This window comes from Toxotes jaculatrix, chromosome 3, assembly GCF_017976425.1.
Source record: "Toxotes jaculatrix isolate fToxJac2 chromosome 3, fToxJac2.pri, whole genome shotgun sequence".
NCBI lineage: Eukaryota > Metazoa > Chordata > Actinopteri > Toxotidae > Toxotes > Toxotes jaculatrix.
In genome coordinates, this window is record NC_054396.1 from 27,044,504 (window position 1) to 27,067,086 (window position 22,583).

A 22,583-nucleotide genomic window follows, 5' to 3' on the forward strand; every position below is an offset into this window, starting at 1 on the left:
GAATAATTTATTTGTTATTACACTGAGTAAATCATCAGTCACTGGTTGACTCACCTGTGAGTTGCAGTCGCAGGTAGCGCTGCAGGCAAATCCTGAGACAGTGATTGAAACAATGAACTCCAAGAAATGGAAAACAGCCAAGACCCCTGAAAACCCCTGTGTCTGACTCTGTAGAAAACAAACACAGGAAGAATAACGCCTAAGCTGTGTCCACTCTGCTAAGCCTGTAAAGCTTCAGGCAGAAGCAAACAAAAGTAACCTGCTCATTTTCAACACACTGCTGTCTGTTTCTGTTTTTCTGCAGATGTCAGCTGTCAGAGGTCGATTTACCAGCTGTTACTAGCTGGTTAATGTTATTTGAGGAAGTTAACCAAAATAAAAGTTAATGAAAAGTTCGCCAATAACCATGCTTTATAGTTCTTGTTGTAAACAATTATCAGACTCAATACCTGATAAGAGTAGCAGTTGGAATTATAGTAAGAGCCATAGCAGGTGGCTAAAATTCCTGCAGCATCCACAGAGTAGAGGATGGTCGCAGTACAGGAAGCAACTGCTGCTATGACACAGAGAACCAGGGCGCCGTTCACCTGTCAGAGAGACGAGAGACAAGACGTCAGGACAATTGTTGTCCATTTGGATTCAGGATTGACACTGTGAAAGCAGGACGTCTTTGACAGAATTGAATGCATACATGCATAACATAACATGCACACATAACATAGTTATGTTTTGTAGCACTAGTTCAATGAGGCTCTGCATCAGTGGTGATATCAGGAATATCACATGAATATAATACGTGGCCTGAACACACAACACTGTCATGAACCCAGAGGAAGTATTGAAAGAATAGTTTAATAGTAACAGTAAACTACTAACCGGACACAGCTTCACAGATTTCCCAGCAGCCACTGTCAGAGATCCAGCTGTGATGTACTGCAACACAGAAGGACACAGATTTCAGCATCTGGAAACACTAAAGCTCCGTGTGTCCAAACATCAGCTGCTGAAGCACTGTGCTGATCGGTGTCATGAAACCGAACAGCCTCCATTTCTACTGTCAGACCACAGAGTGAAGACAGTTTGTCCAGATACTGGAAAACAGCAGTGGTTGGACTGATCTTAGTTTATAGAAGTTTATTAAAGAATAAGCCTGTCATCTAAAAAGCAGAGCAGAACACTAAAGTTAACTCACAATCAAAGCTCCCCAGACGAAAATGTTGCTGTAAACTCCCAGTGTATGCGCTGTGATAGCCGAGACGATCCCAAACAGCAGAACCATCAGGCCGATCATGATCTGAACTGTCTGGAGGCGAAAGCACAAACAGAGGAGTTTTTTTTTTTTTTTTTTTACTTGTGCAGAAAGGGATTTGAAGCACCAAACGACCACACCCTGAAAATGAAATGTCCGTTTCTGGCAAAGACTGAAATCAAATCGGTCCCAGTTAGCGAACAACCCGAACACAAAATGTTTTATTACTGGACTCCGTCTCGTCCTTAGTTTCCTGTCCCCACACCCTGCTGAGACTGCCTCTTACCCCGAGCGCCAGCGGCCAAGCCTTCGTGAACTTCTGGATGCCCACATAACGCTGGCTTTCAGCCCCCTGAGGTGCTGGGTGCACATGGGTGACCACCATCACACCTCCCACCGTAGTTGACACAGATGAAGACATGTCTCAGCTGAAGTGGTCCTCCTCTCCTCCGAACCATAAACACAGCTTCAGAGTTTCACACTGGCTCAACACCGACAGCCCCCCGTGCTCTGACGCACCCACTGGATATCACGGACTCTGTTGCTTTATTTACTGGAACAGTTAAGTGCGACGGGAATTGGGCTCCCTTAAGAGAACCGGTTCTTATGGCTCGGCTCACTAAAAAGAGCCGGCTCTTTCGGCTCCCAAGTGGCTCCTCAAATTTTTTTGTTGCTTAAATTAATTTATTACCAAACCAATGTACAATTATGTGTAAAAAGAATTACTAACATACATTATAGCAAATATTTATTATTTACTATAGTATATATTATTTAAAATGAATAATAAAAACAAATGCTCATCTCAATTTGACAGAAAGATCCAATCTTTGATTGTATGTATAATATTTGCACTTTTTAACTATTTACCATGAAACAACGTAAATAATTTCTCCTTAGAGGGGAAACTGACATAGTATTCTGTTTGCAGCAGCACAGGCAGTAAAATACAGCACATATAAGGATAATATTATATTATAACAGCAAACACCAGGGTAGTATATAATGTAATAAAACACCTGCTCGTTACTCTCCTCCACCTGTTTTTTCCCATCATACAGCTGTTTGTTCCTCTCTCCTCCACCTGTTTGCTTTTGCATCACTTTTGTGTCTCTTTGAGCTCCTGTTTCCTCTGATTGAGGTTGTTCTGTGTCTCCCTCTGGGATATTTTGCAAATGAAGACCAGGGGCCCTGTGACCACTTGGACCCCGGGGCCTGTGTCCGGTCAGCTCACAGAGTAATTCATTCATGTACATAATGTTTCCTGTGGCTTTAGAGGAGTTTTCTAAACTCTAAGAGAAAAAAAAACATGATTGGAGGGTCCAACAAAAGTTACAATCAAGTTGCATTATGGGATGTGTGGGATCCTGGGTTTCTTGAGCTAGAGACCTTGTACAAAGTGTGGTAACTATAGTTCAGACATATTTTAAGATATTTTTTGTTGTTGCAGTTTGGATGTAGAGCATGAGCGTGTGTTTAGCATAAATAAACGAGCTCTATTGTGATGTTCTTTCTTACCTGGATAAAGAAAAGAAACATCTTGGCAGTCATTAGCAAACAGTTTAATCATCTCTGAAGGACAGCATTGTTTTAACATAGCGTTTTTTTGGCCTAACGTCAGACATACACACAATTCTGTCAATTTAGGAATGAGACATTTCCCTTAGATTTTCATCTTACATTAGGTTTCAGTTAACATTAGAAGAGCATTTTAATACATGGCTTACAGGCGTGCATCTTAAGGGACTTGGGGAGATGATTGGCCTTAGTGGTGTCAGGTTATTCAGAACAGGAAGGTCTGTCAGGACTCTTCAGTTCATGACAGCATCGAAGGCTGGAGGCTCAGTCGGGGCTGCAGCGTTTAGATGTTCTGGGCTTTTAGCGAAATCTGGCATCTGCAAAACAATAAGGACTGTAATTTCCAGCTGAACCTGTACCTGACAATACCACATGTACTCACAGCTTCACAGATATGACCTGACCTGTGGGGGGAGCTGAGACATTGAGACAGCTGGTGCTTGGTCACTGAGCGGAGCATATGGAGCCACTGCAGCATCTCCAGATACAACAACGAATGATGGCGTCTACAAGACAAACACAAAGGGTGAATCTCTGTTAACTGCCTCCAGGTTTCCCTGCACTCACGACTTTTCCTCTCATGCTACTCGTTCCCATCGGGGATATGAGGAAAGAGGGAAACATGTTGTCATCATCAGTCACTGGTTGACTCACCTGTGAGTTGCAGTCGCAGGTAGCGTAGCAGGAAAATCCTGAGATGGTGATTGCAACAACAAACTCCATGAAATGAAAAAAGGCCAAGACCCCTGAAAACCCCTGGAAGTGTAACCGAATCTGTAGAAGACAAACACAGGAAACTGTAGTTGGTAAATGATGCCGAAGCTGTGTCCACTCTGCTAAGCCTGTAAAGCTTCAGACAGAAGCAAACAAAAGGAACCTGCTCATTTTTAACACACTGCTGTCTGTTTTTCTGCAGATGTCAGCGGTCAGAGGTAAATTTACCAGCTGTTACTAGCTGGTTAATGTTATTTGAGGAAGTTTACCAAAATGATTACATGATCTTTTGCTGCTTCCTGCTGACTTTTTAAAAACTGAGAACCTTGAAAAAAGATATTGAGTATGCACTTTATGGCATTATATCGTGCTCACTTAGCACCATAATGATGCAATAATGACTGAGGCTAAAGCTCACAGGGCCCAGGCCAAAAGTCTGCTAGTTCTTTCTGACATGGTATCAGATGGATGCTCACTACAACATGGACAAGTTGCATGAGAATGAGATTTAGGCTTGGTGAGCAGAACAAACTTGTGAGTTCAGACGATAGATCAAGTGTGTAATGGTCAGCATTTGGGATTAGCTAGCTCCTGATATGCACCTGTCTGGCCGTTGAAGTAGCTTTATTTACCACGCTGACATAGACCCACTATGCATAGTTGCTAAGCTACAAGTGAACAAATGATATTCTCCAGCCAAAGTTCAACTGATTATTCTTCATACAGTGACCTGTACATATATAACCATGCTTTATAGTTCTTGTTGTAAATAATTATCAGACTCAATACCAGGTAAGGGTCACACCACCCATACGATCAGGAACCAGTCATAGCATGCAAACATCATTACCGATAATAATGCAGCATCCAGAGAGTAGAGGATGATCCCAACACCGGAAGCAACTGCTGCTGTGACACAGAGAGCCAGGGCGCTGTTCACCTGTCAGAGAGACGAGAGACGAGACGTCAGGACACATCTGTTGTCCGTTTGGATTCAGAAAAATAATTAAGATTAACTGATATCAAATGTCTTACTATTTGATACAGTAAATTTAAACGAGGTAATGCTGGATAAAGTCATAAGGTATAAATAACAGAGAGATGTTACAAGTAAATAAAAAATGAAAATCTACGGAATCTATGTTAAATAAAATATTTGATGGTAGAAATTACAGAAAAACAGTGAAATACTTTGACCACAACATTCTTTAGAAATATAAATCTACCACCATCCACCTGCGAATGTCACATGGATAGCATACGTGGCCTGAGCACACAACACTGTCATGAACCCAGAAGAAGTATTAAAAGAATAGTTTAATAGTAAGCTACTAACCAAACTGCGGTTCACACATTTCCCAGCAGCCACTGTCAGAGATCCAGCTGCGATGTACTGCAACACAGAAGGACACAGATTTCAGCATCAGGAAACACTAAAGCTCCGTGTGTCCAAAGACCAGCTGCTGTTTGTCCAGCTGCTGGTTGGCCTGATCTGAATTCATAGCAGCAGTTGGACTAGATGTGAATTAGACACAGGGTTCACAGCACAATCTGAGGTTGTGGCTGTTTCCCTGCAGTGAAGCTAAAATGTCAGGGTATTGTGTGTAATCATTCTTAAAGGAAGGGTCGACACAGAAAACTTCCTGGAAGTCTTTTACATTAGAGTTCTACAAAGTGCAAAATCCAAAAAGCTTGAAGAGCAGGAGGAAGATTTACCAACAGAGGTCACTACATAACTTGCCCTGTAGCTTTAAAGGGTAGATTTGTATTTTGCTTTCTGCCCACATGCCCCATGTGGGGGCCCTGTCTGAGGTGGCCTTGTTGTAAGAAATGGAAGCCAGAGTGACTGTTCTTCATTTTATATAGGTTTGTTCTGCACTGGGCCTCTGTGGCTCAGGTAGCAGAGCGGGCTACTGATGGTCAGATCAGCAACTTACATGATCTTGCACATCCTCAACATTTTACTATTTTTCATTTCTCTGTGAGTTTGCTCTGTTATTTACATGGATGTAAATGTGTATCAGCAGATCTATAGATGTAAAGCAGCAGATGACAGATGAACCATCTGAAAGCAGAGCAGAACACTGAGGTAGACTCACAATCAAAGCTCCCCAGACAAAAAAGCCACTGTAAACTCCCAGTGTAATCGTGTTGACAGCCGTGGCGATCCCAAACAGCAGAACCATCAGGCCGATCACGATCTGAACAGTCTGGAGGCGAAAACACAAACAGAGGAGTTAGCACCAACATCCAGCTGTTTCATGTCTGTAGACCTTTTTATTTATTTATTTTCTGAAAATTTATTTTATTTTTATTTATTTATTTATTTTTCACAGGGAGGACAAACCATTGGAATAAGAGGAGAGTACTTTTTTTCCGTTGCTGATCAAATACACAATGAGAAAAATCAGGTCATCATCATGAGGAGAACTGTCCATATGTAATATCCAGCATTTAGAAAATTCTGAAACTTAGTGTGTTTCCTCTGGCTGCTAAATTAATATCACAACGTGGTCACGTCACAGCATGTTAACAAATACTTCAACCAAACAGAAGAATTGAAAGAATAAAAATGACTAACGCACAAGATTCAAGCAAACTTAACGACTTGAACTAAACTACAGTGTAGAAAGAGTCTAACTGTGATGGAAGTAGAAACTTTTGAATGAATGAAATGAAAACTGTGTTTTGCTTTAGGTCAGATTTTTGAGGACTGTGCCATCATTAGATTTCAGGAAGCGACTCACTGATGGAGTTTCACAGTAAAGGTTCAAATGAAGGATCATAAGAAGACTGAAATCAAATCTGTCCCTGCAGTTAGCGAACAATCCGAACATAAAATGTTTTATTACTAGATTCCGTCTCGTCCTTATTTTCCTGTCTCCACCTCACTGTATTCCCCTCAGATCTGTCTGTCTTCACACACTGAGACTGGCTCTTACCCCGAGCGCCAGCGGCCAAGCCTTCATGAACTTCTGGATGCCCACATTATGCTGGCTTTCAGTCCCCTGAGGTGCTGGGTGTACATGGGTGACCACCACCACACTTCCCACCGTAGTTGACACAGATGAAGACATGTCTCAGCTGAAGTGATTCTCCGCTCCTCTGACAGCTTCCTTCTCAGTCAGGTATAAGTGGTCTCACTGTGCTCTGACTGAACTGTTGCTGATCTTTACTTGAACAGAGTTTACAAGAAAATTTGTAAACCTTAAATACGTGCCTCATTTCTCCTTCCCTGACATAGGGGAAGTTGATCAATTTATAACGGCTCAACGATGTACTGACTGTTTGCTAAACAGAACACAGGATGTTACAATACGTGCCTAAAAAGTTCCATTTATTCACAATCAAAGGAAATGACAGTGTGTTGAGTCATGCTAAAGTTCATTTCAACCAGAGCTGAGAATCATGCAATCTCGTTACAGGGAGGAGAAAAGTGGTGGACAGATGGATGGTAACTAGAGAAGTGTGGAGGGTTGAGTAACACACAATGAGTGAGGATGGGAGGGTGAAATGGGCAAATTTCAATGAGTAAAAATTTGTCCAAGCTCACATAATTCCAATCTTAAACCCCCATCCACCATTAGTTTATCAGGGAGGAGAAAACACAAATCACACCACTCCCTATGGCTGCATATCATACTCCCCATTATAATTTCACAGGAGATCGCAGACATACGTAGTAGTTCAGTAAATTACAGCTCCTGGCTTGCCTCAAAATTTACAGATATATTCAAATATATTGACAGTTTTATGTAAAAATATTAAAACATTAATCTGCTTCTTCAGTAGGGTCCCTCTTTACTTACCATCCAGAGATAAATGAATGTGAGGAAAAACCATTTTAATAATTTCTACGTGACACGATTTAAAAAGCATCTGAAAACATCAGATTGATATAAATAGCATTTCAAAACTGCCAGAATTAAAAGCATCCAAAATGATGGTCATTATTTTAAAAGCATCCGGAAACGGAGCAGAAGTTTTATTTCGCCTCTACAGTTTGGGGCCTGCGCATTGGTTGAAATTTAGGCGCCAGGTTTGAAATAGGCCAATCAGCGCACCGCATCTGACTCCCGTCTGTTAACCTCTGACCTCGCGTCACCAGCTCACCAGGCTCTTCAAACCGCCACCGTTCAAATCCACCGTCGTCCCCAAAGGAGCTACCGCGGTCCGGACTTTTAGGAATTTGCCTCAGCCACAAGTTGAAGCTGTCTTCAGTTACCTCGGTGAGTACCGCAAATCAAAGGCTTTATCTGAAGTGGGTTTATTCGGCTCATGAAGAGGGATGCGTTACAGACGCGTTACAGACGAACATTGCTTTAATGTCCCCACAGCTTTACATCTAACTTGGCTATATTATACTTTTGAACAGCCTTGAAACGTATAATACATGCTGATGTGTTTACGAGGCGAGTGTATACACAGCAATAGCTTCAGTAACCTAGTTTGTCGGCTTTCGAACGCAGTCTGTGTGGTTAGCTAGCCGCGCTGCTAACCGCGCAGTGGATTGAACGGCTAAACGCGGCTAACCGCGGTGTATTTGACTATTGAAGATGTACTCTTGTGATGTATGTGGAGAAAACGTTCAGTCTGTTAAAGCATGTTTTACATTGTAAACTACATCGCAACGAACCCCGGCATGTTTTTATATGTTTTGGAGCAAGTTGTAAGCAGGTGTTTTCAGGTCATGCAGCTCTAAAGGAGTTTTTTCCATTTAAAACATACATTGTTTTACCAATAAAAATAACATGTTTCCATGTAAATTTTCAGTTAGAATTTAGAGTCAGAATCAGATGCCAATTGTTGCCATAATATATGTTGAGTTTGACCTCTGGGCAACCTCAACACTTTTGATGTTCATTTTCTCCTTGTGTTCTAAGTTGTAATGTTGCACAATATGTTGGTTAGTATTATGGAATGACATTTATTTTGCAACGAGGTACACTGTAACCTACTTCCACCTGTAGTCAGTGTCTCAGTGGTTCGGAAGCAGCCAGGAGAACAGCATGTGAGACTGAGATTCTTGTACATGCTCAAACGGCAGTCCCCCAATTAAATGCATTAATTTTGCGTTAGTGAATAGTTTAAGAAACTCTTAATACATTTTATGTTAGTCATTTAATATAATTTTATAATGTTTTTAAGAGATATATTTAAATAAAGCAAGTGATATCTTGGATCTTGGAGTTCTTGGATCATTTTTAGTGTGCCTGTAAGCTTTCAGTATGATTGTAAATACTGAAAGTGTTTTTCACTGGAAAAACATCTTTTGCCTCTTACATGTCCAGAAAGCACAGATGTCAGAAAATGTGATTTGTGGGTCAATCCAAGATGCACACAGTGACAGTCCCAACACAAGTGCTACCATACAGGAATCTGCTAGTGTGTCCGATGCTGAAGACACTGGAGGGGATGGGTCCAATTTCAGCGACCTGTACCTGAGAAATATCCGCATGTTTTACATGAAACTACAGGGACAACATCTTCAACGAAGAGCGAGTGTATGGCTGTGTCAACTGGATGCCCGAAACACCTGCCACTCCCTGAGACTGAGGAGAGTCAGCTGGAAAAAAATGAAAAAATGTTTGAACAGATGAGCTACGCTTAAGATGCTGTGAAAGAATGAATCAAGTCCGCCTATTTCATGCAGCGTAAAGACATCAATAATGGCACAAGCATCCAGAAATTAAGCCAGGAATGGTCATTTTTGTTTGAGGAAGTTGGTATGGCAGCACACTTCCAGGAACTGACTGACATGAGTTTGATTGAGTCCTTCCTTGCCAATGTGGACAAAAAGGGGGCACGTCTCTTAAACTTCTTTGAACGTGCTGATGCACATAAACACAAACGAGTTCTGGATGCTCTTCTCAAGCTTCAAACTGAAAGATGTCACTCCACCGGTTGCTCAGAAGAGGTCATACAGATGGTGCTTCTTTTACTGGCTCATTTTGATAAGAAGGAAGAGCGCCTGTTTCAGTTCACTGAGAAGACAAGCCTTGCTGAGGAGGTTCAGATGGAGAATGTGCCACCAACACCGTGCCTTATCGTGTGTAGTAAACTGCACCAAACCTGCAAGCTTTCTATATCTATTTCTATTATATCTATTTCTATTAATCTCAGACCTTGCTGACCATGTGTGGACTTTCCGCATGATAAAAGGTGCACAGATGTAAGAGTTTTAGAAGATGTAAAGTTTTACTCGGTTGTCTGGTACGGTTGACACATGTTCACTGCCCTGGTTTTTGTACTGTAAAGAAGTTGAGGTAAATTTGCTAGTTCCATTCTGGTGTAGTTTTTAAACCACTGGTGGATGTCACAGGAAATCCTTAAGAATATGCCTTGTATCTTCCATGTGAAGAATTAAAAAAAAAAAAAAAATCCTTGCAGTTTTTCTTTTTGATTTATGATGCAAGATTTGAAACTTTTGCTCCACTTCAGGGCTGATTTTGTTTATAATGTGAAAATTATACACTGATACCACTTTGTGGTTAGATTTGTAACAGTGCACTTTATCAGTTTATAAGTAAAAAGTGTGTTCAGCTTAGTACACTGGTTTTAAAACTGGAACAGTTTCAGTGTAAACTTGTAAACATGTTTTTCTCATTCATAGATATTATGTGATAAGTTAAACTTTGATATGTTGGTGTTTACAACTTACAAATATCAAATAAAGACTTTATGTATTTCAAAATTTTAAGGAGGATTTTTTTGTTGCTGTTTTGTTGGGGATGGGTTGTTTTTTTTTCAGGTAAAACAATGTATTTATAAAATGTAAAAACTTTTTTCTACAGAAAAATATTGAAATAAGCACATTCTCAAACTGTAATCTCTATGCTTGATTCAGTATTTTACTGTTAAAAAAGAGTTTTTTCATTTAAAACATACATTGTTTTACCAATAAAAATAACATGTTTCCATGTAAATTTTCAGTCAGAATTTAGAGTCAGAATCAGATGCCAATTGCTGCCATAATATATGCTGAGTTTGACCTCTGGACAACCTCAACACTTACTCACATACTTCACAGATTGAATGTTAAGTGGTCACATGAAAGCTTGCTAGCTTGCCAATTCCGATTTGAAAGAAAATGGCTAAACATTACCACGGCTGTTGCACAATATGTTGGTTAGTATTATGGAATGACATTTATTTTGCAACGAGGTACACTGTAACCTACTTCCACCTGCAGTCAGTGTCTCAGTGGTTCGGAAGCAGCCAGGAGAACAGCATGTGAGACTGAGATTCTTGTACATGCTCAAACGGCAGTCCCCCAATTAAATGCATTAATTTTGCATTAGTGAATAGTTTAAGAAACTCTTAATACATTTTATGTTAGTCATTTAATATAATTTTATAATGTTTTTAAGAGATATATTTAAATAAAGCAAGTGATATCTAAATGTGCCACTTCAAAGAAGTTCTTGGATCATTTTAGTGTGCCTGTAAGCTTTCAGTATTTTTGTGGTATTTGTGCCACATCAGGTGAGTCCTTATTCATGGCCAGGGTAGTACATAATGTAGTACATATAATGTAATAAAACTCCTGCTCATTACTTCCCTCCGCCCGTTTCCTCCAGCTTATGCCTGCTCCTGTTTCCTCTCCGTAAGGTCTTTCTGTGTTTCCCTCTGGGATATTTTGCAGGTGAAGACCAAGGGGCCCTGTGACCACTTGGACCCCGGGGCCTCTGCCTGGTCAGCTCATAGCATAACATAACCCATTCATGTACATAATGTTTCCTGTGGCTCTGGAGGACTCTGATGTGCGCATTAACTGGGCAGGAGGGTTCCAACAAAAGTTACAATCAAGTTGCATTGTGGGATGTGTAGTATCCAGTGTTTCTTGAACTAGGGACCCTGTGCGAAGTGTTTAACAGCAGTTTAATCATCTCCGAAGGTCATACACACAATTCTGTCAAATTTTACTAGTGCTAGTAGTGTAATAGTGTTAGGAATGACAGATTTCCTTTAGATTTTCCTCTTACATTAGGTTTCAGTTAACATTAGAAGAGCGTGTTAATACATGGCTTACAAGCGTGCATCTAAAGAGACTTGGGGAGATGATTGGTCTTAGTGGTGTCAGGTTATAATAGGAAGGTCTGTCAGGACTCTTCAGTTCATGACAGCATTGTAGGCTGGAGGCTCAGTCAGGGCTGTAGCTCTTAGGTCTTCTGGGCTTTTAGGGTAGCTCGGCATCTGCAAAACAATAAGGACTGTAATTTCCTTCTGAACCTGTACCTGACAGTACCACATGTACTCACAACTTCACAGATATGACCTGACCTGTGGGGGGAGCTGAGACACTGAGACAACTGGTGCTTGGACACTGGGCGGAGCATATGGAGCCACTGCAGCATCTCCAGATACAACAACGAATGATGGCGGCTACAAGACACAAAACACAAAGGGTGAATTTCTCTCTCTCTGTCATTTGTGTTTCTGATGAAAGCTGGATCACAGCTGGATCAGCTGGTAGTTGGCTTCAACCGCTCTGTAGGATTATTAATGGACCTTCTGAATAATGAAATGAAAGCATGAATCATTAGAACAAACTGTTGACTGACAAGAATCAGACGCCTTAAAAATTGAGCTCTAAACTATACAGTTTCCAGATCACAGTGTGTAAATGGACTTCACTCCCCAGATATTAAATGTACATCTGATCATGTTTTAATAAATCCAGTTATGATCTGAATGGTTACATCTGAACTATTACATCTAATAGTTTGTGGAAATACTTTAGTAAGACAAATGTAAGTGGGAAAAGATACAAATATTTCCGTCTGGAATCCGTCTGGTGAATGAGGTTTTGTTTGGTTCCTTTATTAATCAGACCTATGAAGCTGATCTGAATCAAATCTAAAAGTTAGGGTTTTTCACTTGAGTTGAATCTGTTATTTATTTTTTATTATTTGTGTTCCGATGTGTTTTCAGATCAGTCCGATCAGATGCACCCACACACTTTTAAGCACTTCACCATTCTATTATTTTATTAATGACTTATTAATGTTTATTAATGTTCTTTCATTAATCATTTATTTAAAAAATGAATGCAGTGTATTTGGACTTCAGATCACAACATTCAGTCTGTACACAACTGAACTACTGAACTGAACGAGAATAATTTATTTGTTATTACACTGAGTAAATCATTAGTCACTGGTTGACTCACCTGTGAGTTGCAGTCGCAGGTAGAGCAGCAGGCAAATCCTGAGACGGTGATTGAAACAACGAGCTCCAAGAAATGGAAAACAGCCAAGACCCCTGAAAACCCCTGTGTCCGACTCTGTGGAAAACAAACACAGGAAGAATAACGCCTAAGCTGTGTCCACTCTGCTAAGCCTGTAAAGCTTCAGACAGAAGCAAACAAAAGGAACCTGCTCATTTTCAACACACTGCTGTCTGTTTCTGTTTTTCTGCAGATGTCAGCTGTCAGAGGTAGATTTACCAGCAGTTACTAGCTGGTTAATGTTATTTGAGGAAGTTAACTAAAATGATTACATGATCTTTTACTGCTTCCTGCTGACTTTTTAAAAACTGAGAACCTTGCACAAAAGATATTCAGTATGTTCAGTTTATAGCATAATTTCATGCTCACTTAGAACCGTAATGATGCAATAATAACTAAGGCTGACGTAGACCCACTTTGCCTGGTTGCTAAGCTACAAATAATATTCTCCAGCCAAAGTTCAACTGATTATTCTTCATATAGTGACCTGTAACTGGTCGACTCATTACATATATAACCATGATTTACAGTTTCTGTTGTAAACAAGTGGTTCAGTACCAGATAAATGTAGCACTCAAAAGTCCAAGACCCATGGCTATAGTCATAGTAACCACATCGGTTTAAAATTCCTGCAGCATCCAGAGAGTAGAGGATGGTCGCAGTACAGGAAGCAACTGCTGCTATGACACAGAAAGCCAGGGCGCTGTTCACCTGTCAGGGAGACGAGAGACGAGACATCAGGACACATCTGTTGTCCATTTGGATTGACACTGTGAAAGCAGAGCGTCTTTGACAGAATTGAATGCATTCCACAATCCTCTGATTGACCCATATACACAGAACATAGTTATGTTTTGTAGCACTAGTTCAATGAGGCTCTGCATCAGTGGTGATATCAGGAATATCACATAAATATAATACGTGGCCTGAACACACAACAGTGTCATGAACCCAGAGGAAGTATTGAAAGAATAGTTTAACAGTAACAGTAAACTACTAACCAGACAGCGGTTCACAGATTTCCCAGCAGCCACTGTCAGAGATCCAGCTGTGATGTACTGCAACACAGAAGGACACAGATTTCAGCATCTGGAAACACTAAAGTGGGACAGTGTGTCCTAATATCAGCTGCTGAAGCACTGTGCTGATCGGTGTCATGAAACTGAAGCGTCTCCATTTGCAGTAATAGACAAGAATCAGACAGATGTGAATTAGATGTGAATCAGACAGATGTGAATCAGACAGAGGACTCGTGTATTTTTGACACTTTCCAACACAGTGTTGACAGAAATGTCACGCTTGATACAGTCTGGGTTCACAGCACAGTCTGAGGTCGTGGCTGTTTCCCAGCAGTGAAGCTAAAATGACTTTATTACTTTCCAGTGACTGACGCAGTTCAGGTCATTAACCTTGTTGTCACTGTTGAGTCAACAGGTAGGGTAGTCTTCCACACACTGATATGTTACGTACTCGTCTTGTGGATAATGTACTAGTTCTGATGAGGCTGAAAATGTCTGAAAGCTCACAGCTGTGCTCACCCTGTGAAGTGTGTGGGGGTCAAATGAATGAACAGTTCAAGCTGAACATATATCACAGGTCAAGATAAGAATTCTTCTGTGGCCTGTGATGCATGAACTCTTAACTTCCACCCTCCGCTGACGGGAATTCAAATTGTCCAGTATTATATCAAAGGAGCCATTCACATCCTCAGCTGCTATTTTCCATTTCTCTGTGTTATTTACATGGATGTAAATGTGTATCAGCAGATGACAGATTAATCATCTGAAAGCAGAGCAGAACACTGAGGCTGACTCACAAACAAAGCTCCCCAGACGAAAAAGCCGCTGTAAACTCCCAGTGTATCCGCGCTGACAACCATGGCGATCCCAAACAGCAGGACCATCACGCCGATCATGATCTGAACAGTCTGGAGGGGAAAACACAAACAGAGGAGTTTTTTTTTCCCACAGGAAGGCGGGGGCGTTTCCCACTTTTTTTTTTTTTTTTTTTTTTGTGTTGTTGCAACACAGCAAGAAAAATGAGACCATCATCATGAGGATACTTGTCCCCATGTAACATCCAGCATTTAAGAAAATTTTGCAATATCTCAACATGACCAGGCAAGCAGAAGATTTAGTCAGACTTTGATGGAAGCGGGAACCTTTAAATGAATTTTCAGGGTTTGGTGCCAAACCATCAAACTCTGAAAAATGGACGTTTCCGGTAAAGACTGAAATCAGATCTGTCCCTGCAGTTAGCGAACAACCCGAACATAAAATGTTTTATTACTGGATTCCGCCTCGTCCTTATTTTCCTGCTCCCACACCCTGCTGAGACTGCCTCTTACCCCGAGGGCCAGCGGCCAAGCCTTGATGAACTTCTGGATGCCCGCATAACGCTGGCTTTCAGCCCCCTGAGGCGCTGGGTGCACATGGGTGACCACCATCACACCTCCCACCGTGGTTGACACAGATGAAGACATGTCTCAGCTGAAGTGATTCTCCGCTCCTCTGAAGTGCAGCTTCCTCCTCAGTCAGGTACAAATGTTCTGGATCTTCTGCGTTCAGCGTTTCTCTCTGGCACATCACCGACCGCCCCCTGCTCTGACGCACCCACAGTTTGGACCGTTACTCCCGTTTACTGGAACAGTTTTACAAGGAAATGAAACTTAAAGAAAAATGACAATTACACGTTCCGCTTATGTTGCTCTCATTGTGATTAGTTCCCGTTATAACTGTGTATGTTACACACATTCGCAATCTATTGTGTCAGAACTTCTCCTTCCCTTACACGGTTTTGATAAGTTTATAATGTTTATATAACGGGTCAGGGTGACTGCGGGACACGGGGAGTGTGTGTGTGTGTGTGTGTGATAAGGAAATACTTTCCAGTTGCAGACTTTCACCTTTAGAAATGATTTTCCAAGTTTAATACGCTAATTATGTTCAGGTTTGGGCAACAAGTTAAAACACAACAGTTACAAACCTTCTTTACTTTCTTTACGCGACGTCTTTCATGTTATGCGTGTGAACAATGGTTTTAAACCCAGATGTATTAGTAAAAGTTCGCGTTTGAGAGGCCGAAAGCCTCAGATCGAGGTGAGATTAGGAGGCGAGCGAAGCAGGCCACTGATCCAGATCCCCACCAGGATCAAAGACCGCAGGTCCACTGCATGTCTGTTAACCTGTTTATGATAACGCCACGTCGGGCGGATCCCTCTTCATGGCTTTTTTTTTTATTTTTACAGGCAGGTTTGGTCACAGACAAGCTCACACGTCTTCAGTAACATCGCTGACAATCCTGATTCTCATCACCTCTCTTTCACTGAGAGTACTGTGTGTGCAAAGTGCATTTCTAGTTTTAGCTGGAAGTAGCTGTAAATCTTTAAGCCATTTAATTGGATTGATTCAAAATACTCTACTAAACTCTACCATACAAGATGCCAGTGTGTCATATGCTAAACACAGTGTGACAGACAGGTCAAATCTCAATGACTTATATCTCAGAAATGTAAGTGTGTGTTGCATAAACTTCAGGGACAGCATCTTTTTCCAGCATCTACCATTCAAAACACTGTTGAAGAGATACAGAGTATAGGCACTGGGACAGACTTTATATACTTTAAATAGATTAAACTCGCTTCTTAGAGAGATGAATCTGTGACACAAAGCAGTCTGACTTGTTCTCAGCTTGCCACACAGGGCCCACGAGGGGCCGGTGATGTTTCACCTTACGATGGTAAGGTGTTTATGACTGGTTTTATACCAGGATGCAGTCGAGGTTGTGAAGTCTTTGGGATCTGCGAAAAAGAAGCACAAGGTTTTGGCTGTGTACTTCTCTCCACTCAACATGCCCTGTCAAGTCTGATCAAATCCAGAATATATGCAGCTGGTTTTGTTGTGTAGAGAGAGGGAGGAGTTTGGCCAAGCCAAGGATTTTTCCGAACTGCCGGCTGACTTGAAACTACTAAGAGAGAATGGGATAACCTTGGCAGATGAATCTGAAAGGAGCACTGTACTGCATTGCTGGAGACAACTTGGGGTCTCACCGCATTGGTGGTTTTACAGAAAATTTTGAACAGGCACATCAAACAGTTCAAATACAAAGCAACAGATGCTTGTTTCCAAACCTTGTGCTGCCACTTTTGCCACTTTGCTGAAGACGTTCAGATGGAGAGTGTGCCAGCAAACCCCTGCCTTATTGTGTGTGGTAAGTAAACTGAACCAAGATTACCATGTAGTTGAATGTAAAAACCATTGTATTTGCGTTAATGGCTGACACTGATGCCCTCACAAATTATTTTTTTTGTTCATGTTGTTTATTCTCAGGGTCCTCCTGCTCTGCTGCTGAGATCTTCATGTTGAGCATTGACCAAAAGGTCGTCAGTGACCGCATCACTTCCGCCATCTGCCAACATACAGTACCCAGGGGAATTGCAGTCAACACTGCAGTTCCTCCAGTGGAAAAAATGTATTTCCTGTTAAGATATTTAAAAATACAATGCATTTATTAAGAGACCTAATCTTTCCTTCTTTTTTTTTTCATCATGGCGTTTCTTTTAAATAAATCCTGAGAGAGAGATGTAACATACACTGCAGATATTTTGTTGTTAAAACTTCACCAAAAGTTTTGAAAGTCGCTGGAAATCTTTTGCCAGGTGAACTGCGTGGTAAACTTTGTTAAAGTACATGTTCTGCTTTATAGCATGAGATTTTATGCCATGATACCTGAAAACTGTCTACCCAGTTTTGGTAATCTTTCTAGATCTAGGAATTTGTTTAAAATGTCCTTACGTTTATAGAGGTAGTGTTTCTTGAGATTAACAATGTAAGGCTTGAAGGGGAATGCATGCTTGAAGTTTTTTTTTCTTGATGTGCACAGTCTCAGATAATTGGCAACCACAGCTGCCAGTGTTTTACCGTAAAAAACAACTTTACTTTTTCTCTTTTTTTTTTCAGTGTAGAGAGATTCCAGCAGCCGCCAGCAGAGGGCAGCAGCTGAACAGCTGAGATGAGGTGAAACCTCTCACCACATCTTTTTCATCGCCCTCCTGTGCTGCTCTGTGCATCCGCCCCTTTCTCTGTATCTGGTGCACTATATTGCCAAAAGTATGTGGACACAACCTACTTCGGTATACTTTCTTTCAGGGGGAATCTTAATGTTATAACTAAGATAATTAGGATAAATAAGATAAGATAAGCCTTTGCTGATCCTCGGAGGAGAAATTCAGCTGTTGCAACAAGGACAGATTATTGTGTAAATAATATAAAAAAAAGTAAGAAATAAATATAAGAATTAAATAGAATTACAAGGCATGCAACATCATGCACTACCCATGGGTGGTGTTGCAAACCAACAGTGCAGTACTGTCTCAAATTAGCTGACAGTGTAGTAAAGTAAGTAAAGTACATGTAAAGATAACATTATACCATCTATTATAACAGCATACACCAGACATCAACATAACATGAGAACTTGCAGTGTACGTATTGTGTCTTCCCCCTCTCCGCTGTCTCTGTCCTGTAAATCCACTGCAGCAGCATTCTTAGCGACTGGCTGATTGTGATGTTGGTGATCTGGAAAACCAACCTTGTTCTTTTATTAAGCTCTTTGTAGCTCGCACTGAATAAACAGTCTGGCCGAGAAAGGATTACACTAAGTGGGGCGAGAAATTTGAGTTCACAAACAAGTCGTCAACATCCATATAGTCAGCCGTCTGTCAGAATATATAATATAACCATCCTGCAAACTGACCCATTTCATCCTGTCTGATCTATTGAATATGTCATCACTGATGGTACTCAGATATACACACCCTCTGTCTGGTTTAAATGTCTCATCGCATCTATGTATACTCATCTAGGTTATATGGAAAAGTCCATGTACGGTATTAAAACTAAATGCTGTAATTTGGTGTTTTACACCATAGGGGGAGCTGCAGTACATAATACAGGACACATAATGCTGTTATATTACACAGTTTCATCCCGTGCAGGTCTGTGGTGTTGGCTATGGGAGCTGGAGTACTACTGCGTGTGTGAAAAAGGTGTACAGCCTGTATGACCTTGTGTGGCTCCGAAGGGGTGTCGGCATCAAAAGAAGTGAGCTAACCAGAGACATACAACAGAAAAAGTACGTTTTACACATGCTGTGTGTATTATTGGAAACTTTAGGTGTATTAACATCATGAAACAACAGGAATGTTTGTACTTATGGGTATTAGTTTTATAAACTTCTATGAATATGGCGCCACTTATCTGGTGGAGTGATACTCAAACAGAAATCAGATCTACATGTCCCTAACCCTAACTTTAACCTAAACCTGATTCTACCCTTAACCCTCAGCCAACAGCCCTTTAAAGACGCGATGAGTAGACAAAATGTCCTCTCTCTCAAGGTCTAAACTCTAACTGGTCCTCACAGCGGCAGAAGTGCAGCAGCACACGTTTACGCCTCAGTGTTGTAAACTGAATGACCTGGTTAGAAATTGTCATGTGAGGGACCTGATGATAGCCTTTCACCCTCCCACCCCTCTGGTGCAGGTCAGGTTTTACACTCCTCCAGGTAAACAGTGTTTTGGTCATGTGAGCACGACTGACACGGTTTTAAAAACAGAGCAGTTAGAATTTACTTCGACACTAAAACGTCTCTAAAAGTCTCCTGACTGTTGACTGACTGAGTGCTATTGTTTGGTCAGTGTGATGAATTAGTTTGGCTCAGTCCATCCTGAACCATTCGACAAAAGATGTTTGGTTTTTATTGTGTTTACAAGAAAGATCCACTGGGGACCAATTTACACCAGAAACACAATGTATGGATTATTTATAGATAAAATATGATTCAAAATGACTCACCACGTATTTATTTAATATTTGATTTGATTTGAACGCTTCTTCAAATCATGCCATGTATTTGTGTTGTAATGAAAATGTACATAGATTTTCAGTGTTGCGAACTTAATTTTCTTATTTTGCTATATTTACTATTTTAGGTAGTTCTCTGCATTTCAGACTGTTTCTTATACGGCGGTATGCACTGTTTTTCTTTAGGCTGTCCTTGGATGGCTACTGCTCAGCTAATGCTGGACTGAACTGAATCACAGTGGGTGATGAACAGTGGTTTAATGCTGCCTAAACTGGTTAAATGTGGCTAAGTGTGAATGAAGTGTCTTAAACCTCATCTGGATATTAAAGTCCATGAGTGTCAGCGTGTGACAGGGACACCAGAATCGCTCAAATGTGTATTGATGTCTTTGCGTTTTAGATGATTCAGCAGCTGTCAAATCTAATCAGAGTCTCCTTTAATGCATCAGCAGTGAAAACCTCTGCTTGCAACTGTCAACCAAATGACAATGACATTACAATGACATGACTGAAAAAAATATATATTAGAGAAACATAAAATAATAAATTGTGATTCCAAACAGCTTTTCTTTTTTTTTTTTTTTAAGATCTTTTTTATAACACCAATAACACAACGGTGGAAAAGTTTTACAAACCCTCGGCTGTAAAAACGTTTAAACTTTGATCCTTATTGCTCTTTTATCTTTGTGGATCAAAATAGGACTGATAACACTGTTCACTGTGGAAAAGTTTGAGAAGCTTTGGGTGTAAATGCAAACAGCACGGGTTGGTCACGGCTTGTTTGATTTGTTTTTCTTTTTCTTTTCTTTTTTAGCCTTTACCTGTGTCAGGTCGATGTTCTTAAAGAGGATAGTAGTTCTTCTGTTTTTCAGTTCAGTGATTTCACACATGCATAATGTTATAAAATACACTCACCTCACTGTGACTTTATTACAGGATGTAACTTCAGTTTAGTTTTCTCATGTGACATTATCTACTGTCACAAAAATATTTGGTTAATGGATTCGGCTAACGGCTCTTTATACAAGCACAATACAGTATTTACACACACACACACACACACACACACACACACATTTACTAAAGTATGGCTCAGATTTTGCTGTTAGCTGGTACATTTCCCGTCAAAAAGAAGCTGCAGAGAGTTTGAATCTCTCTCTCCCTCTTTAATTGTTTTCATCCTTTGAAAGAGTCTGAACCACTATTGAATCTCATTTTCTCACCGAAATCAAAATAATGCATGATAATAAAATGAAATAATATGATGTGAAAACAATCAAGAGGAACACACACATAATCTGCACATTATGTTGACAATGGATCAAAGGACTGTGTTATATGAAGCTGTCAGATCTGCTCTGAATTATTTCTGACTTCTGAGATTTTCAGCCTCTTTCAGCTCCTAATTTTATGGTACACTTTCTAGTTGGTTCTAAAGAGACAGATATTCTTGTCAGGAGTTGGCAGAGACCAAAATCTGAGTTAAAAGGAGAGTGAATAGTGTTGCTGTTGTAATGTTTATGTAACTGCAGCAGTAGGTCAGAAGTAGGTTCTCTGGTTGTAAACGTGAGCGAGAGATTAATTATTTATTACAAACACTGTTACATCCGCCAGAGGAAGCATGTCAAAGGGTTTATTACTGCTGTGTTATTATGGAAATTAAAGCAGGTCGTAAACTAATCTCTCCTCAGTGCACTGGAGGACAGATGAAGAGAAAATAATAATAAATGACTGAAACTGTAGCAGAGGTTACATTAAACCTTCCTTGTGGTGGTGTCGATTGTTCATGGGAAATTTGTGATTGTGAGTTTTCCAGTGAAAACCAATACAGACATATTTAAACCTTTGTTTACTCAAAAATAAAATGCTCTTATTTAGGTAAAATATGTGATGTTGTGTCTGCCAGTCCCGGCTGACCCTGTAATTCCCCCAGAAGCCGTCTAGGACAGAAACAAACACACGGTCTAATTCCGCAGGAACGTTCTTCATTCAGCTCTGTAAATCTGTGAAGGTTACAAAGAGGCTTATACCGAGGAAAACTGACCAGCAGGCTGAGTGAAAAACCTTCAGAACAAGTTTCAGTGTGTGCTCTGTAAGACGCAGCAAAGCGGTCTTAATAAGATTTCCTAAAATCTGCAGACAATGACTCGACCAGCTAATGAGCGTTCTGCCTTTTACATCTAACTTTTCAGGTCATAAAAAAAAGTTTACTGGTTTGGGACAAAAAAAAAATCCAGAAAAAGGAAGGAGCAGATTAAAGCAAAGAAGACTGAGGATCAAAAATATGAAGGCAAGTTAGTCCTGATCTGGTCTGTTCTGGGGTTAGCAAGTTCAGCAGACAGAGGGATTAGGGAACTATCCTGTGTGTGTGTGTGTGTGTGTGTGTGTGTGTTTGACCTCTTGACCCCTGGAGGTCTGCTCATTGACACAGGGTCAAACATGTGAGGGAGTGTGTCTAGACATGTGCATGTGTGCTGACATGCTCTGTGTGTGTGCGTCCTGGTTCTTCTATCTGTGTGAGAACCAGTCTGAGTTGTGACTTCTTCAAAGAGACGTTTTAGGATTTAGGCTGCGTTCAGACCAACTTCAGCTCTGCATGAAGAAACGCAGCCTTCATTAATGTGAACGAAGCCGGTCCATCGGCACGGCAGGGTTTGCCTACACATCTGGCTCATCTGTTTCCAGTCTTTGTGCTAAACTAAGCTAACTACTGTCTACTGGCTTTAGCTTTGCTTTTGCTTTAAATATGTTGCTTTAGCAAGTCATCACTGTCACGTTGAGAGTGTAACAGTCCAGCACTACATACAGCACAGAAACAAGTTTTCCAAAATATGGCTTTGAATGGGCAGAGAGACTGGGACATGTTTTATCTTGAGCATCTCCCAGCCTCGGTAACAGAGGTGTTCATAATCCTGTCCCTTAGCAACGCTGTTGAGAGGTGGGTCCGCTT

General features: G+C 40.7%; 1 protein-coding gene and 1 long non-coding RNA gene across 8 annotated transcripts in view; one reads left to right on the forward strand and one right to left on the reverse strand.

Annotated features, from left to right (window-relative positions):
- Positions 1-15,559, reverse strand: part of LOC121179457 (membrane-spanning 4-domains subfamily A member 4D-like) — a 40,615-nt gene extending 25,056 nt beyond the window's left edge. For 2 of the 7 annotated variants that reach the window (XR_005893870.1, XR_005893869.1), the window contains exon 1: positions 15,118-15,485. Coding sequence is in view for 5 of the 7 variants with exons in the window: in XM_041034330.1 (XP_040890264.1) it covers positions 11,654-11,737; positions 11,825-11,926; positions 12,714-12,827; positions 13,329-13,481; positions 13,772-13,828; positions 14,587-14,697; positions 15,118-15,252 (756 nt within the window). In the remaining 2 variants the exon portion in view is untranslated. Of the gene's footprint in view, positions 1-54; positions 169-449; positions 588-876; positions 934-1,192; positions 1,304-1,535; positions 1,671-2,789; positions 3,145-3,231; positions 3,334-3,481; positions 3,602-4,391; positions 4,482-4,877; positions 4,935-5,640; positions 5,752-11,405; positions 11,738-11,824; positions 11,927-12,713; positions 12,828-13,328; positions 13,482-13,771; positions 13,829-14,586; positions 14,698-15,117 lie in introns of those variants that run through there. The other 5 variants (XM_041034338.1, XM_041034330.1, XM_041034333.1 and 2 more) reach the window with 5 other exon arrangements.
- Positions 15,560-16,042: 483 nt separating this feature from the next.
- LOC121179465 lies at positions 16,043-20,079 on the forward strand. The gene is made up of 3 exons (XR_005893874.1): positions 16,043-16,979; positions 17,099-17,240; positions 17,729-20,079. It is a non-coding gene; the product is annotated as an uncharacterized LOC121179465 (long non-coding RNA).
- The last annotated feature ends 2,504 nt before the right edge of the window (positions 20,080-22,583 follow it).